This window comes from Haplochromis burtoni, unplaced genomic scaffold (genome assembly GCF_018398535.1).
Source record: "Haplochromis burtoni strain Fernald_Lab_line unplaced genomic scaffold, NCSU_Asbu1 Contig_625, whole genome shotgun sequence".
In the NCBI taxonomy this organism is placed as follows: domain Eukaryota; kingdom Metazoa; phylum Chordata; class Actinopteri; order Cichliformes; family Cichlidae; genus Haplochromis; species Haplochromis burtoni.
Genome location: NW_024582986.1, coordinates 171,700 through 190,662, shown reverse-complemented (window position 1 = coordinate 190,662; position 18,963 = coordinate 171,700). Strand labels below are relative to the sequence as shown.

Here is an 18,963-nt window from a genome sequence, read left to right as displayed (position 1 = left end):
GTGCATTAGCGGACATTGACTTTACCCACAGAAACATGCACCGTTTGACAAGATGATGTGTGTTTTAGAAAAGTTACAGATGCCGTCAGAAATCTGTCATTCAGTACGGAGGAGGCGGTTCGGAACATCTACATCTCGAGTCTCGGCGTTGCTCGGTCGTGTTCTGTAAGACTGTGACATTTTATCAAAGCACTCTTCTGCGTGATCAAAGCGACAGACACGACAGAGCCTCAAAGCTGAATCCAGATCTTAGCAGACAACAAATGAAAAAAGCCAGTGAACACATTCTTCTGTCGTTGTCTGCACGAACTCTGCAGCATTTTATCAAGTAGTTACCTTTTACACAAGTACAAGAAAATATTTCATTTAACGCGTTCAAGATGATTTAGAGAACAGATATTCAAAATGACACTTACTCTTTCAGAGTTTTTATGGCGTAATTGAATATCAGAAGAAGATTCAGGCTCACACATCCAAAAGACTGCTGGCAGTACATAATGTATGCTCTTGTAAATTAAGCTAGTGGTATACACCGAGCTTCCCTTTAAGGTGGCAAATAGATTTGGACAGTGTGCATTGCTGAGAGGAAATTTGGTGTCTTGCCTGGTCTTTGGCTCGCAGCAGGGCTTCCAACTCCTCCAGTGACCGGCTCAGCTCCTCTTTACCAGGCTGTCCAGCAGAAGGACGCCCCAGCTGGGCTTCAAGCTCGGCCACCTGGAACACACACAAACACACAATGAATAACATTAAAAACAACATTATAAGATAAGAAAAGCAAGACTACCATCTAAATCCACCTTCTAAAGGCTTCCATCCAAGATGAGTTTTGAGAGATATCACAAATCTTAAAAAGACGAGGGCCTTTTAAATGTTGGAAGAGAAATCCAGAAATAGGAAGCGGCGACTGTCACTCCATGTTTAGCTTCACTAATCGAAAGAGAAGCATGGACGGGAACATGGGATCACAGATTCAGGCTTTTAATGTAACTCAGGCAGAACTAGTGCGATGCGAAATATTATACTTAATATACTGTAAACAGTAATCGAGCATGTATCAAACTGTGCAAAAAGAAGTCTCATTTGTAACCAGCATAGTTTTGAATCTGACTGATGAAAATCGACAGCAAACCAGAAGTATGGAAGCCAGGCAATTTCAATCTCATTTCCTGAGACGGTCTGATTTAGTTTTAGCTAAATCTAATTTAGTCTTGAAGCTAATCAGTCCAGTTTTCATGTTATTATGTTTTCACATAATCTTTCTCGTACACAGATATGACAAACAAGAATCAGCCTTACAAAAAGACCTAAGAATCCAAAGTATAATCCTAACGTGTGATATAATTTTCACAATGCACAGAATTAATTCATGCTATTAATGGAAACCAACATGACCACGGTCTATGCACAAACACTTTACTGTCCATCTAACATGTGCAGACGAACAGCAAGTGAAGTGATTTTCACAGCTAATAAAAGTCCATTTAGTGAAGAATTATCATGCACCACACTGCTGTGCAATTTACAAATGAATCAAGGACATTTTCTTTATTCATTGCCTCTCTCCTGACTCTGCTCCCCACCACACACACACACACACACACACACACACACACATACATACACACACACACACACACACACACACACACTGAAATGAACTATATGAATATACTAGTAGCCAATGGGCACAGCACTGAAGCCTCTCGCCTTGGAGACTTTTTTTTTAGCTGTTCGAAGGGGTTTGACCTTTTGAAAGATATTTTCCCAATCTGACCCACTTCCATGTGTTTAGCATATTAATGAAAAAGTCAAAGACCGTCAAGATTTGACAGACGGTTTGACGAAACAAGGACAAACTGTGCAGCATTTGAAGTCTGAACACGATGAGATTCGGCCGTCTTTTAGGCCTTTGTAGTTTAACAGACAGACCGAGGCACAAACAGTGACAGGGCTAGAGGTCACGATAACATATTTAATTTTGCTCCCCATTTGATTAAAGGAATAGCATTTGATAACGAGACACTTGAGCAATAACGAAAGGTTACCGTTTTACTCGAGATCACTTGACCATTTTAATCACTTTGAACAGGCTTTTGCATTGTATTAAATTAAACGAGTGCGTGCCAATGGAGACTAAAACATGTGACTAGACTGCAGCTTCTATTTGATAATTACTTAAAATGAAATGCATCACACAAAATTCTTCCAGTGAAACAATCAGCTCAGTAATTTTATTTAACATTTTGCGCAACCATGCAAGAAAATCTCTGGTTCCAGTTGTTTAAATGTGATTATTTACTCTTTACTGTTCTATGACAATAAATGTATCTGGGGTTTGACTGTTGATGGGAAATAAGAAGTGGGAAGTTGTCCCCCACGTAGTTGAGATTTTTGATAAATTACAGCTTCAGTGTGAAAGTTCCTAAATAATACCAGTTTGTGCCTTAGAGTCCCATTTACGATGCATAATAGAGCAGAGCTCAAACAAATCTGAGAAAAAGAAATAGCCGTGGGATTCAAGCAAGCTCTTGATCTTCTACTTTCGGTTTATTTTAATGCCGGTGCTGCAGAAATGGACGACTTTTCATTTTCTCTCCTTTAAGCGTGTCCTCTGCATTTTAACAGGTAATTTCAAAGTGGCATTTTAAAGATGCCAAGGTACGCTACTCCAGCCAAGCCGAGCTTCACAAAAACCAATGCAGGCTGGGGATGGGGGATGGGGGCTTTGGTTTAACCTGGTCTGTGAGTGACAGCCACCGTCCCCAGAGGCAGTAGCTCCATCTCTCTGAACTCCACACAAATAGTGTAGCATGAGAAAAAGCCTGTAAGAACTGTGGTATCTGTAATATTCCCACTAAAGTTGAACTGTTTTAAACAAACCGAGACGCATCTGCTTACAACAGCAATAGAGCGCTGACATAAACTTGTCAGTGTAGTTAATTTGATTAATTGTTAAATATTTATATGGTATGTGCCAATGAAACTCAAACTAGATTGGCAGAAGAACAAAATACACTAAAATGGAAAAATATACTATAAAAAAGAACCATTCAAATATCCTTAAAAGCATACAAATTGCTGTCAGCCTCTCTGTGGTGGACAAACACAAACATGGCTGAAGCTGCTCAGAGTGGGACGAGGGAGGAGAAAGCCAGCCATCCTCTCTCCTTCTACTCCTGCAGTGATTTATCTTCTTCCACTAACTGGGGCACAGAGGGGGGAGGAGGTGGGCAGTATAGGGTGTCCTACCCTCACCCCCCTCCAGGAAAAAAAAGGAAAAAAAACAAACAAAACCCTGCCACCCTGTTACCAAACCCTGGAGGCCTGCTCTACTTCCAGCCACCTGGTTGACTTTGCTACAGTGTGTGTGTGTGTGTGTGTGTGTGTGTGTGTGTGTGTGTGTGTGTGTGTGTGTGTGTGTGTGTGTGTGTGTTTTTTGGGGGGAGGTGTGTAACTTTCACCTGCACTCAGAAATAGATGAATTGAAGATGATAAAAAAAACGCAATCTGAAAAGAGACAGTACTGTAAAGGTAATAGAGCAGACTGGGTTGCAGCAGCAGCATTTAATTCTGTTGCAATAAAGTTGTGTCGTTAAGCTCGACCAAGGGCAGAATTTCCTCTCCCTAAATTAAATATGAAATGTCTGCATTCTGGCCCTGCGACTATCACGGGAGCCCGTCAACAGAAAATATCCCAGGGAGGGGGGGCTGGATGAAAAATGCATCTGCAGTTTGGAGCAGGCCTTGTAGGGATTTTAATGTGATACTGACACATTTGTATAAATGAGTAAAACAAAGTTTTATAGAAGAAACTCGATAGATGCATTTGTGCTAGTTTAGGTTAACATCATACCCATAAATATAATTTCTAAACAGTTATCAACAACAACAACAATGCACAATGGGCTGCATATTCAGTTTACAAGTCCCCCATAGTGCTTACTGTAAATCACACAGTGTAGCATACAGCGCAGGAGCATAAAACAGGACACTTACTGTGTTTAAGTTTTTTGGACATTGGCTTTTCAGTCCAGCCTAAAAAAACAAGTCCGCTGTGGTCTTATTGGAAGTTGAAGAAGCTGTTCTTAAGGAAGGAAAATTGGGAGAAATGCTAAGATGTGCCAAAATACACACGAAATGAACTGAAAAAAATCAGTGGCAACAGGAGTGACGAATCCAAATGTGAGAGCTTTGGTTCAAATCATCATTAATATGTACAGAAGAGGTCAGGGGAGAGCTACAAAGAGACCAAACACACTGCTAGTGTAGTTATAAAGCTTCCCCAGAGCCGGGATCTCAACAGTATTGACGCTGTGTTGAATATGCGTGGGATCATGTTGACAGGAAACAGAGCAAGAGGCAGCCAACATCCAAAGAAGAGCTTTGAATGTCCTTCGAGAAGCCTGGAGAATTAGTCCTGAAGACTACAGAAATGATAAGACTTCCTTAAGAAGTGCAAACTCATTAACGTTGTGATTTACTCATTTACTATATTTCCATGTATGTTTGGACATATTTCCATGAACTGCTGCATTTACTTCCCATTTTCCTAGAGAAATATAAACAAACGAGGAGTGGCTTAAGACTTTGATATGGCACTGTACTTTCTTTTAGATCAATAAGTCTCATTGGTCGTCTCATTACCGTCTTTCATAAAGTGACTTCAAATAAAATTCTGTATTAACAAGTCAATCAGGCCCCTATCGTTTTTCCTAAGACTGTGAAAGCATCTTCAGTGTCATCTTCAAAGTATAATGTGAATTTCTTCAAACACTGACTGAAAAAGACTCAACTTAAGCCTAGTGTAATTACTCCTCTGTGCACTACATAAGGTCACCTGGTCTCGGAGGCGATCGGTCTCTTCCTGGTATTCAGCCAGCTGCTTCTTCCACTGTTCCACGCTGCTGTTAGCTTCCTGCAGTGCTGCCACCAGCTTGGCATTGCTGTCTTGAAGAGTGAAGAGTTCAGCTTCCAAGTTGATCTCACACATAGACCTGAGGACAAGTTCGCCACACACAGACTTCGTTAATTCTCCTGAAGAACTGGTACTCTGATTCTCTTTGTTCACCTGAACCAAATCAATCGAATGAACCAATCACAACTGTTAAATGATGCTACTTTAAACAGATAATGTTTGACACTGTTGGAACGAAACCTTGGAAAGGAGAAAGCAGAAGATACAGAGGTGATAGAGTGAAACATTTCTATTATCCTGCAGTAGCTGTGTGACGAAGTTTATTGACATTTAATGAATTGAAGGAGACAGACGAGTTCTGCAAATTATGAACGTTATTATGACTTTATATCTTTTTTGGACAAGTGCTACTACAGTGAGCTTTTTTTTATTATGCCTTTAAAAAGCTTCAGCAAATATTTTTTAGGAATTAAAGTGGACCAAGAAATGCAAAAATAATTATTATGGCATGATAATTTTTCTTGGGTTTTTTTAGAATCATTTTGTTCCAAATCTGCAACAGAGCAGAGCAACACTCACCTTCATCAGTGGGAAATTGTACCACAGGGTACTAAAAAAACCCAAAACAACAGCGGTAATTTGTTCTGCTTTATTAAGTTGTGGGAAAGATTCAGTGTGCCGGTAAAGGTCATAATTCAGTGGGGATATTTAATAAAGCAGAGAGCTTCCTCTTTAGGAAGCAGAGTCTCCACCATAACGACTAAAACTGGCAACCATAATACCCCTCACCATAGCAACGGGAGAGAAGGGCCTGCATTGGCCTAAAACAATCATAAAATAAAACTGTTGGAATAATGGGCTGTAAAGCAGCTGAGAAGTGCTTCACTGGTCCCAGATGGAAGGTTGAGGGATCAATAATGACCGCTGTGATGATGATGATGATTACGAGCTGCAAAATTTAGCACCTTTCAGGCCTGGGTGGTTTTAAGTCATGGACACACATACAGATTAAAAAGAGCACAAACGTTATGGTTAGGCCTCAGGTGATGGTGTTTAATCTGCCTGCTACAGAAGAGGCACAGATATGCACACATACCACACTGCAGACCAGGGGAGAGTCCACCTGTAAAGAGCTCAGACCGACTCACTGCTGCTTTTCTAGGTAATTAGCTACAATGTTTGAGCTTATGTGTAAGGAGGGTTCATTTTCAGTCCTTGGCCATTCGCTCTTTTCAAAAAATAAATACATAAATAAAAACTGTATTTATTGATTTTTAGTTCCTAGAATAAATCAAAACGAAATATTCCAGATGTGTGGTACCCACACGCAGAACTATATATATATATCTCATCACTTGCTACTGTGCTAGCACTCAGTCTCATGTTTCATTTTAAAATTATGTGTTCTTATTGTAAACACTTTGAGGCATCTGTGATTTTGGATTACATAAATAAAAAATAAATAAAAATCACATATTTGCTTGACCTGCTTGACCCATTTAACTTCTGATTGGCTAAACACACCTGATTCCAGCCACTCAGGAGTAAAGCGAGGAAAGCTGGCCATAGCGGTGCTCGTTTCCCATGATGCAGCTCGATGCCACAGTGCAGAAATCACCTGAACGTTAAGTGAAATATGAACTAAAAAGGCACAATTCATTCCGGTTTCCACTGCATGTTCACTAATGATGTTAATCTGAAAAGAGAGCATACAGATGCAGAGTGAGCGCCACTTCTGCCTCCAGGATGACTAACGGTTTTCCTCATCTGTGGAATACATCCACGATACCATCACTACGCGCCAAAGAAGTCATGCGTTCAGTTTCTTTGAATGCGAAAAGAAGAGAAGTGTGACGCCTTAACAATGGCGTGCACTCTATAAAGGCTTTGCAATTTAATGGCTCGTAAGTCCGCCTCAGACAGGATACAGGGGACTTTTTACTCAGTGCTTTGAATTCTTACATATGCTCGTGCAGCCAAGCTGGGGGTTAGACACTGCATTATACGAGTGGGTACGTGAAACAAAAGATGGAGGATCCAAGTAATGAGCTTAATCAAAAGATAATCCAGTACTTCAATACGATCAAAATCTGGCAACATGCGTATGAATACATTTAGGAGGAGAAACCTGATGTCACTGGTGAATAACAGGGAGTTTTCTTATAGTTAAAGCAATACTTTATCCATTCTTAGTACAGTATGTAAAAGGAGGGAGTGACAGATTTGTTTAAAATACTTTTGGATTTCCAGTGAAGAAAACAGTTGTACTGTGACTAAGCGATACAGAAAAGTTTTCTTGAGGTAGCAAGCTAAAGAGAATGCTTTCTAAAAGTTTCAATACTCCCACATGCACATCTGACAGTGATAGCCCATGGCTGTTTGACACCTATAAAATAATCTAGAACAGTTTATTGCTTTATTTTTATATAAAAACATAGCAATACGATATATTTTTGCTATGTCAGAAAAGACTGAAACATTTTCATTTTATGGCTTTCTTTCTGTCTGTATATGCATCTGTTGAGGGAGTTTTAAGCATTTCAGAAACACAATCTGTCATTACCCTTCAGACAACATCTTCTTGACCCTTTCTTTCTCTGCTGTCAGCTCCACTTCAGCACTCTTGCTGCGAAACAGCTTTTCCTCCCCGGGCCCGTTGACTGTCAGCAGCGGCGGTGAATGGCGGTCCTCCGACAGCTCCTGAAACAGACAGCGCACGGACCAACGGGGATAACAATACAAACAGGATCTGAACACTGAAGAGATGACATGATGTCAAACCATCAGTTTCGTGTAGTACAAGAAAAAAGGCTAGATAAACCAGGACCTTTCATGGAAGCGTTATTGGAAAAAGGGGATTCTTCCTTGTTTGCGATTACGCCGTAAATCCTCAGGAGCTGCGCTGCAGTTTTCATATCAGACAACAAGAGTGCTCAAGCAGAAAGTGCACGATTAAGTGGCAAGAGCACTTCAACAGGGTACATTTCCAGTATTCTGCATTGTTATATTGAGTGTGTGGTAGAAATGACAGTGAATGCTTTGATAGACCAGCATGGCCAAATGCAGGACAATAATTCTACATTTCTGTTGCTCTTTCTTCAAAGCACAGGCTTAAACTGGTGGCCCCTCCGTTAACATCCCTATACTCAAACCTGTCATCGGGACACAACAGACCAAACACAGTAGCAACAACACAGGACAGAGCTCAACATACCGGTGCTTGATATGTCCCATCTGGGCTTCTGTAAACAGGCTCTACACAAAGCGAGCAGCCATGTGTGGAGCCCAGCTGCTTTTATACAGCATCACAGATCTGATTGGACTCTGATTCAACAAGAAGTGACTAAGATACAGCTGCTCCTTCCAAGGGCTCATCTTTCCGTGTGTGTACAGAAAAAGTATGTGCATCGTGTCACCGTGTGTGCATTGGTTGAGAAATGACACATACCGCACATCTGGTAAGAGGCGAACTGGTAGCACAGGTTACATACTGGAGGGATTCAACGTTCATTTTGGAAGCTGGTTTAGGGAAAATTAACTGTTAATTTCAGACTAGCTTGTGTCATAATAAAAGTAAATAACAGACATAAAAATCAACTTCAAACACCAACAGCTGTTCAACAGCTGTCTTCCACATCACATGATCCTCCTCAGCAGATGTCATGGAATATTTCATGTTCAGACTTTTGTTCTGTCAAATATATCAGATTTATCACCTTAAATATGAAAGCCAAGCCTAATTTTTAGTCACTGCCTTTTTTGAATAAATATTCACTCGATGAACCAAAAATAATCATCCACACAATCTCTTTGTCTTTGAATCAAGTGTTTTCAGCCCCATTGCCAAAGGCGTATAAAATCAAGCAAAAAACAAACATTTATGAAAGAACAGGTCATTTTAAAGAGTTTCCTAAATGCTAGAAGTTCCTCAATCAACCTTAAGTGTTATTATTGAAGAATGGACTGTAAACCCAGTAACTGACCTCCAAACCTCCTTTGATGTTAGCAAGGGACTAAATTTAAGATGGAATTATTAATAGGAGGCTACAGAAATATACCAAGACATCAATGTAAACTATTAGTTTTTTTCTGAAAACTAAATAACAGATGAATTATTGAAATAACAAGAGCCTTCATAAAATTAACCCACCGCTTCTTTACACATTATCTGAGCACAAATATTTGAGATATTTGTTAAGCTGAACACCATACCCATATTTTAGCCCAAGTATTTAGCTTAATCAAACTGAGCAACATAAAAAGAGACCTAAAATCTGACATTATACTTGGCTCGTCTAACCAATCTGCTTTGATATTTACATTCCCTGCTGCCCAGAAAACGGTTCATGCATCCTGTCACACATTTTTGGGAACCACTCTGGTTAATCTGTGGCTGTGGGCTAAAAGGCAGCTCCACTTGCTTTTTAAAAGCATGCAGATGAATTAGCTCAGGCACATTTCTATACCACCCGTCGCCCTCTTTCTTTCTTCTTCTTCATGGAAACCCAAACCTGAATTCGTCAACGGCCCAGTCTCTCACTGGAGTATCGCAACCCTGCACTTACTGTAGAAAGAGCTTGTATTATTAATTTGAGTGCGCCTGACTCTGTTCCCCTGAGGACAACGGTTTATTATCTACAGCTCAGCAGCTCCGAGTTTATGCTTATGGATGGATATGGAAATAAAACACACAGCTGACTCAATGTGGATGAGCTCTGTGTCCAAAGGAAGGAATGAGAGAGGAGGAAAATCAAAGCTAAAACAACTCCAGTCCGGACCCCCAAAGCCAACGAATCGACTATGTGTATTGCTGAATAATTCATAGCACAGATCATGTTTAAGTCATAAATGGGATTGCACATTTACAGCAGGTTCCCCCTTTTTTAAAATTTGGTGTGTTGTTTGCTAACAGACTGAGTGGAAACAAAACAGAGACGCTAAGAACACGGACTAATTAGCCAGAGTTCAAACAACTTCCAGTTTTTAAAGGATGTATTTGTGCATTTGTTTTCAGGAGATGTTGGGGAGAAAAAAGAAATCAATGAAATGTTTCCCCTGATGATGGGGGAGGCGTGATGAATTCAGTTTTCTGTAATACTTAAATTAAAAGAAAAAATACAGAGTCGATTATACTCTTTGTTGTTGTTGTTGTTGTTGTAGCCATACTTAAAGATCGTTTTCCCTTTCGTGGCAAACGCTCGGTTTATTCTGAAACTTTAATTTGCTCTCAAGTCGACTTTGATCAGACTCCAGATAAATTATTGAGCGCGAGTGTCCGTGCAACACCAAGTCTACGAGCAGCAGTTCCATCGACAAAACAGTCATCTTTGCTGTGTTTGTTGTAGGTTGGTGCTCGTGTTTTCACGCACCTGTGAAAGCTGAGATGGATGAGCGTGCGTCCCACGATGCATCAGCAAAAGAGAAAGAAGAGGAGAGAGAAAAAATGTTATTATATGATAAAAAAAACCCTCTTAAAGTGAAGGCAAAGGCAGTTATCAGCAGCATGGCGAGGGATCTTTTTTTTTTGCTTGTGGATTTCCTCTGTGTGTCACAATGAAACAATTTCTTCGACATTTACAAGTGACTTTGGTCTCCTTTTAACAAAAACAGCCTTCACAGTAGTAGGAAACTGGTGCTACGCAGCAAGAGAACTTGTAAGTGCAGCTCGCAGATGCGGAGGGAAAGTTGAAGGTTACAGGCAAGCGGCCGAGGGACGAGACAAGAATTAATCTGCACATCATAGTAAATGATGCTTTCAAGGGCTTTCAAATCTGGCTTAAGCACAGTTATTTTAACTAAGCATATACTGTTTTCCAGACATTGCATGCCACTTGTTTGTGTGGCGTTACACAAGGTTATTGGCAGAAGCACTGACTCCAGCTGAAGGACGAACACACGGACAAACTGTACCAACAGATTAAGAGGCGCTCAGAAGTCCCGCCCACACACTGACGGACAGTCCATGGAAATAACAGCAAGGCGAGCTTAGCAACAAAGAAACATTAAGAGTAAATATAAAAGAAGAATAAACGCAGCACATATTTTTCCACTGTCATCATAAAAGAGAACATTCAGTTTGTGATGCCCAGCTCAGCAGGCACTCATACAATATAATGCACGTGCGTGTTGTGTTGTTTTTTTAAACACATAAACAGCAACTTATAAACTTTTCAGGGTCCTGAGAGAATCCCGGCTTGATAATCGGTGGAATCCCAGAAACTGTAAATATTAAATTGCTTTCCTGAGAGCTTTCCTCATGACGGCTCCGCACCACTGTGTGTCTTAAGTACATCTACACTGTTTACTTATTTATCCCAGCCTCAGTCCATTTGCTTCCTTAGCTCTATAATGCCTCTCTTTCTCTCTCAGTTATACTCCCCACTTGACTTATTCATGTCTCTATGCATCTGAAGGTACCTGCACGGGTTTCCCTTGAAGCACCTGTCCTTACCCATTGAACGACACACAGTCACGCATTCACTTTTCAGCTGCTTTTAATGTCAAGACCGGGGTTTAAAATATTGATAGCTGGCATTTCTGACTCGACATGGGCGAAGGAGACGAAGAGGAAAAGAAACAAATGTTTGCTGGCCATCAGAGGATGGTAACAGCTTCTGTAGCCTGCTGTGATCACGCTGAGAGAAACACGAATACATATGGACTGTTTCTGACATACATTTACTGTGCAGTCGTGTTTCAACTCATTTCAAACTGGATATTATTGTAATAATAAAAGAAAATCCTTCTAGAAGCTAATTAATGCCAATAAAATACAGGAGTTTATCTGGGTTGGGGTTTTATTCTCACTGAGTATTAAAACCCTTAAATACAATGAAATATTCTTCCTAATTATTTCTCAGTTCCTTAAAACTATTATCCCAGTTACAGCTCTGTGTTTATCATTGTTCATTTATTTTATCTCGCCGGCTTCGCCGTCTCCTCTTCCATCTCATCTTTAAGCTCTGCAAATACGCCAGAAAGCTGGAGCTCCGCTGCATGCAGATCCCCTGCTGCTATCCACACACACACGTAGAATATGTGCTCGGTAGAGCCTGAGGCTGCAAAGATACAGCTCTGCAATACCGCGGGGCTTTTACTGACCAACTGTAGGTGATACAAGACCTATTGATGCACTGGCAGGAAAACAAAACAAGACAAAATAACGCAGCTTCTCTGCAGAACTGCACGCGGGGAAGTTAGGAAGACGTTTGTCGGTTTATTGTGCCTTTGCTCAAGTATTTTTGTGTTTTTAATTTAAGAGCAATAAGTTTCTCAACAAACGCTTGCATAACGCTTTAAACTCCGCTCTGCACAACCGAGCGAGTTGCTGTCAGGCAGAATGTGCCCATGTGTTTGTAGAGAACTTTAAACAGTACTCACACATTGGCAACTGTTTACAAAAGCTTAACAGCCTTAATGGAGCTCTTGACTGGCATTACTGCCACACTGGAGCTGCCATCAATACTTGGCAGCGGCTCAAACCTGCCTCGTCCTCGTGTGCTCGCAGCCTATAACAACGTTGATTGGGTATTATTTCCACATTATACCGCCGCAGACAGTCAGCAGTATGGTGTTTTACAATGCGCTGCGGTGAGCCAGAAGAGAGACGACGTGATAATAGCCACAGCGCCTCTGCGTTTACGGCCTGCCACAAAATCAATGACTGCTGTCTTATTGAGAAATCAGTCCAGCTTGTTCGCCTGCCTCTGACCTTGCAGTTCTAACCGGGTGACATTTCTCTGTGTGTGTCTGTGGTTGGCTTATTGAGACATATTCATGTGCTGAGAGAAGTCTTTTTCTTTTTCAAAATCAACCAGCCAACAAAACAGGTCTCTTGTTGCCATGGCGACTGCAAGTAACACATCTGCTCGTTATTATGTTACTAACCCTGACCTCTGACCTCCCAGTGATGCAGGCCTTTCACATTACACCAACTGACTGAGAGCTTAAAATCATATCTCTATGCCCAGTGTCCTTACTGCAAATGAAAATGTGTTTTATTTACTTCTTTTCTGGATTTTTCGAATTTGGGAACACTTTGGGAACGCATTTAAAAATTAATCAGCAAATCATATGTATAAAGATATGTTCATGGTTTTAAAGATCAAACTTTAAGCTTTCAAAATAGCTAATAGGGACACCGTAGCAACAGTAATTGTAATTTTTTTGTGTTTTCTGTGATACGTTAAGTTAGTTTGAAATAGCCATGCTTTAGCTGGATTGAGAGAAACTGTGGTGGCGTTCACAGATGCAGACAACACTTGGGAACAAGGTCCAAATTTTGCAAAGCATCATATGTGTCTGAACTTATCAATTCCTCTGCTAACGCCTGCATGTGCTGACAGTGCACACAGACTGCAAAGCAACAACGTCAAACATGTGTTAGAACTAGTGTTGCCATAAAAAAGGAGATGACAACAGAAGTAGTTATAAGCTCTGTAATATGATGAGTTCAAATGGCGAAAGTCCAGCAACATGCCGAAACATCTTTCTACATAACATAGGATTCACTCCCAGGACTGTTGTATTTCAGCTCTGTTTGTGCACCACAAGTGTTACTGCTACTGTTTCCCAGCTGAACAGATCATCTGTACAGATGCTGAACACGGGTTTATTAGACTTAAATTAATGACAAAAAATATATTACCTCAATTTTTAGACGTTGACTGAGAGACTGATGACACATGTAGCACTAGGAAGTATTCTGTTTGGGATTTTAGATAATATAGCAAGTGTGCTGACACTGGAGTTGTTCATCGAGATGTCCCTTAATGAAGGAAATGTGGAAATTACTTTAATCAAAGTCAAATTTATTTTAATTGCACTCACCTACTGAATATTCCCTCTGATAAATACCCATAGTCTCATCAATTACAAACAGACTATGGGTATTTGCTGCGATTTATTTTGCAGCAAATCAGGACTAAGCATAAATATACTATGAACATATTTGTGCAATGTATTTCCTCAGATGGGAATGTACACTCACTGGCCACTTTATTAGGTATGGCTCAACTGCTTATTAGCCTAACTATCTAATCAGCCAATTACATGTTGCAAATGAAATGCATTAAGGCAGGTAGACATGGTCAAGACAACCTGTTGAAGTTCAAACAGAGAATCAGAGGATGAATGATTTTGGTGACTTTGAAGATTGCGTGGCTGTTGGTGCTACACAGCCTGGTCTGAATATTTCAGAAACTGTTGATCTACTGGGAATTTTCCCACTCAGCCATCTGTGGGGTTTACAGAGGATGGTCTGAAAAGGGAAAACAACCAGTGAGAAGCAGATCTCTGGGTGAAAATGCCTTTCTGTTGCTGTCAGAGGTCAGAGGAGAATGGTCCAAATTTGGCCTAAAAAGCACCGTGAATCCATCCCGTCTTGTATCAATGTTTCAGGAGGCTGGTGGTGGGAATATTTTCCTGGCACACTTTGGACTCCTAGGTTCCAACTCAGCATCGTTTAAATGCCACAGTCTTGACCAAAATCTCTGAGGAATGTTTCCAGTGCCTTGCCGAATCTATCCAAGAAAGAATGAAGGCAAAAATGGTAAATGGCCTGTATTTGTATAGCGCTTTACTCAGTCCCTATGGACCCCAAAGCACTTTACACTACATTCAGTCATCCACCCATTCACACACACATTCACGGGGCTCGAACCGGCAACCTTCCGATTACAAGACAAACTGCCAACCCTTGAGCCACGATTGCCCAACACAACACTAGCGAGGTGTACCTAATAAAGTGGACGGGGAAGTGGCGTAAGACTGTGGCACTCCAAACATTTCTATCAAAAACTGTGACTATAACCTCCTAAAGAGCAGATTGGGTCTGCAGCAGAACTTAGCACCGTAATCTTGGCAGATTTGTGACAGTGGAGATTTTAACCTCAGCAAACATCACAAACCCGTTCACCTGGTTTCAGAACAGACCCTTCACATCAGCTTGTGTGGAGGTCTATTAGGTACCAGCACACAAATTTAACAAAGGTTTACCATTAACTGTCACATACTTTGATAAAATCCAACTCTTTCCAGGAATTAATGCTCTGCTTTGATGTATCCAGGACTGTTTTCTCTCAGCCTCGACACACTATCAGCTCTTATCTGAGAGTCTCAGTGGTGAGGTTGTGGTTGGCAGCGTGACTCTGCAATCTCCCGTAGCTGCCGAGTGGCTCTTTGTTAAGACTTACGCTCAGTGCACACCCACAAAAGAATAAACAAGCACTTTACTCCGTTTTGAATCTGCATTGCTACAACATCCAAAGCCGCTCTCAACTCTAACACTTGGCAGAAATAAGCAATGTACAAAGGTTGGCAGAGCAGCTCTGAGACTTCCAAATGTTTGCAAGAGATACTGTTTCCTCCATTTGAAAAAGAAAACAGCAACTAATAAATCACAACTTCTATAAATACCACTCTGTGCCTTAGGCTTTAGCACACAATGTCACAATGCAGCAGCTTTTGTGAGATGACGGACATAAAATTTCCACCACTGACAAACTTTCACTTCTCCACCTGAACCCCTGACTTATCGAGTTCACCAAGAAACTGCCTACTGTGGCAGGACAAAAGCTGCCCATTGTCCTGTCAGCAGCAGCCAGATTCTCTTCAATTATAGATGATTGAGCTCCCACCTCCATCCACCCTTCTTTATCCTCCGTACTTCGGATCTGTCATTCTTCTTCCTTTCTTTGAGTCCCAGCCATTACTGCCCCTCTGAACACCTTCAGCGCTCGCATTTCTTTTTGCCTCCATTTTTCATGCATGAAATCTTTTAATGGAGTTAGCCGGCGAGAGAATAATGGAGCAGCCAGATGGGGATCATATAATCCCTCGTGATTCTGTATATGTTTAAAATAGAAACAAAGGCACAGAGTTTGTCGGGATATTAGCGCTCTGCTGTCATATTGGGGCAAAGGCCACGGAGACCATCAAGTCTGTTTAAAAGACACACAGTAAGTCTACTACTTGAACCTGCTGTCCATGGTTTAATGTTCTCTCAGAGATTCTTATAGATGTGTGTTTAATGGTTTAAAATTGCTACCAACAGCTCTTAAATATGATGAAGAAAACAAATTATATCACATTTTCCTCATTTTATTGTAATGATTTATTAGTTGAAGTAAAACCACGCACACTATTGTTACATTGTGAGATCTCTACCACTCAACAATCCTCCCGGCAGCCAAAAACAGCGCTCATCTGGGACGCCAAAAGCATCTAAAAGCTGCCTTTAAGCAGCTCAGCAGACAGATGTTTGCTCAAAAACCTGCCTCGGCTCCTCAGGATAACACACAGGCAGTTGTTTTTCCCTTCCCTTCACAAAAAAAAACGTTCCTGTGCCCAACATGTTTGGAAAGTGAACTTCCACACCAGCAAGTAGAAAACCTTTTAAGCAGTGATTTGTGTTTTGTTTGGCAAGACTGCGTGCATCCCTCCCTCGTCGTATAGCTGAACGCTGATATGTCTTTGATGGTAATTCTCAGATCTGTTATGATTTTTAGCTGCTTTCACTTTGATTCTTGTGAGCTACGGAGTTTCGATTTTCTCCCTCTAGGATGCTCCAATCAACCAGAGTAAGAGGACAACCTGTCTTTTTTAGAGATTTAAGCAAGTGCAGCATCGCTTTACCTGTGGAGCTGCAATGTTGAGTGCAGGGTTGGCCAGCTCAAACCTCTCCTGGGATTTCTCTCTGGCTAGACGGGCTGCCTCCTTCACCTCCTTAAACTGCTCAGCAAACTGCAGATTGAGGAAGAGAAAAGACAGAAATTACACTCGGTTTGAAAACGTCACAAAGTTTCCTCCTGGAGAATATCTAGAGTGTCCGATCAATTTATGTTCTGGCACTAAAGTCTGTCTGATCTCGCAATAAATTATCTAAAGTGCTAAATCTAGTAAATTAAACTCCCTTTAATTCATTTCAGGTAAAAAGAGAAATCTTGAAGATGAATGAACGTCACCAAAGGAAACACTGCGATAAAATGAAAATGCACACGTGTGCTGTGGATGCATTTTAAATATAATCTGAAAGATGTTCAAAACCAAAGAGAAAACGCTGCCCTTGATCATCACAGGAGTGACCTCTACTGCTTCACAGTCCTCTTTCTTAAATCTCCTCTTTGTTTGCGACATCTAATAAATTAGCGATGCTCTGAAGTGTGTGTGTGTTGTGCTCACCTGCTGCAGCTGCTGCTCTGTGGAGAAGCCTAGACCGTAAACGGTGTTGGCCCGGCTGTCTGCCCACTGGCCAAACTTTTGGGAGGTTTTGGTGAAAGTCATGTTGGGGGTGACGGTGCTGTTGATGATGGCCTGGCGCCACAGAGAGTAAAAACAATAAATCACATGAATAAAGCGCAGAAAGACCCCTGAAGGAAAAGTGGGCTATTTTTTGTGATAAATGAAGCAATGCTGCCAGAAATGTAGGACATAAATAAGAAAGAGGCACAAAAAAAAAAGTTAAATATGTTGTATTTGATATGTAGACTGGAGCACATGGAGACTACATCTATAAAGCATACAGAGGACTTACAGATAAACATAAATCTGAGATATGAAGTATTTGGGTTTTTCTAATAAACCAATCAAGGTCAGGGTGGATGATCTTCACCATCATAATTAACTAGTGAGATGTTTGGCACTCGTCAAGTTATTTCAAAAGTCTGTTTTCCAAGATCCCTTTCGGGGATAAATGATGATATACAAATCAAACAGAAGAAGGACATTAATAATTACTGCCAACAAAAAAAGATTTTTCATTTTGTACAAACTGAGCGAAAAGAGAGCATCTATTCACTGTAGCTCATCACAGCAAACTGGGCAGTGTGTGAGCAACAATCACAGCATCACCAAACGAATCATGTGACTATAATCCCTGACATTAAAAATAAATTTGTGTCACATACAGTTGCAATCAGAGACAAAAACAACCTATAACCAGGCCACGGAAAGCGAGCTACGTGAAAAAGCTCGTTCTGTTGTGCAACGATCTCTTCTGTAATATTCTCGAGTGAGCAGTCTGATGAGGTGAATTTGTTGCCAAATGATTTCTTTATTCTCTTCTCCAAAAGCCTCCAGTCTCAGGGTGGCAAATTGGCACAACTGGCTGAAAAACAACAAAGTGCAGCGTTTTCTCTGAATTTCTTTCACTAACAAGATATCCTGTTAGGGACTCCCAGGTGCTTCAGCGCTGCTGTGGAGGCTGCGTTACCAATGTGGGTGCGTTAGAGATTTTCTGCTGACGATGGGTGTGTTTGAGTAATGCAATCCCACCCAAAACAGCCACAAAGCAAACAGATCTTCTTCCAGTGCTTCAAAGAATCTCATTTGCTAAATAAAATGCAGGAGAGGAGAATATAATACTCCACAAACAGTGTCTCTACATCAGTGCTATACTAGTACCAGATGAGGAAAATGCAATTAAGATAAAAGTAAAGTAAAATTATATTTATACAGCACCTTTGAAGAGAAGTATCACAAAGTGCTTCACAACAAAAGTGGTGAGTTTTAGCTGCTTTTTATAAGAGCCGGGGTCTGAGGGCCACTGTTGCAAAATGTGTAGGAAAACATACAGTATGTGAGGGGAGGTGTGATAGAGACAACCCTAAAAATGCTAATTCACACAGTCCCACACGTCAGGCTTCCTGTATTTAATAGAAATGTTTTCAATAAATGCAGAAACAAATGTTCATAAAATTAATGGATGCTAAAAGAATTGAGAAAGTTTGTTTAGAAGGTGGTTTGCTTTCATCGTAAAAACCTGAGGACGATTCATTGTCTAATGTGCCTCAGCTCCAGAGTTTGTGGTAACACGTGAATGACTCAAAAGTGACCCGATGAGGAATTATAAAAGCAAGCAGCAATTTCAGAGGATTAAAAATAAAATATGGCAAAAAACTGCAGTTCCTCTAATGGCCAAAAATACATCAACTGCATAGATTCCTGTAAAATATCCAAATTACACTGGCATGTATGTAAAAATAGTCTATATAAGGACTTTCTCCTTTCTAACTACTGGCGGTCCTCTTTCACCAGTTGTGCCTTATTAA

The 18,963-nt window shown here is 40.8% G+C and overlaps 1 protein-coding gene across 2 annotated transcripts in view; it reads right to left on the bottom strand.

The window, feature by feature from the left end:
• Positions 1-18,963, bottom strand: part of LOC102297896 (homer scaffold protein 3) — a 52,970-nt gene that overhangs the window by 6,284 nt on the left and 27,723 nt on the right. For both annotated transcript variants that reach the window (XM_005949024.2, XM_005949025.2), the window contains 6 exons: positions 17,096-17,227; positions 16,550-16,657; positions 10,285-10,293; positions 7,479-7,615; positions 4,838-4,994; positions 604-714 (listed from right to left, as the gene is read on the bottom strand). In XM_005949024.2, the coding sequence (XP_005949086.1) occupies positions 604-714; positions 4,838-4,994; positions 7,479-7,615; positions 10,285-10,293; positions 16,550-16,657; positions 17,096-17,227 (654 nt within the window). The remainder of the gene's footprint in view (positions 1-603; positions 715-4,837; positions 4,995-7,478; positions 7,616-10,284; positions 10,294-16,549; positions 16,658-17,095; positions 17,228-18,963) is intronic.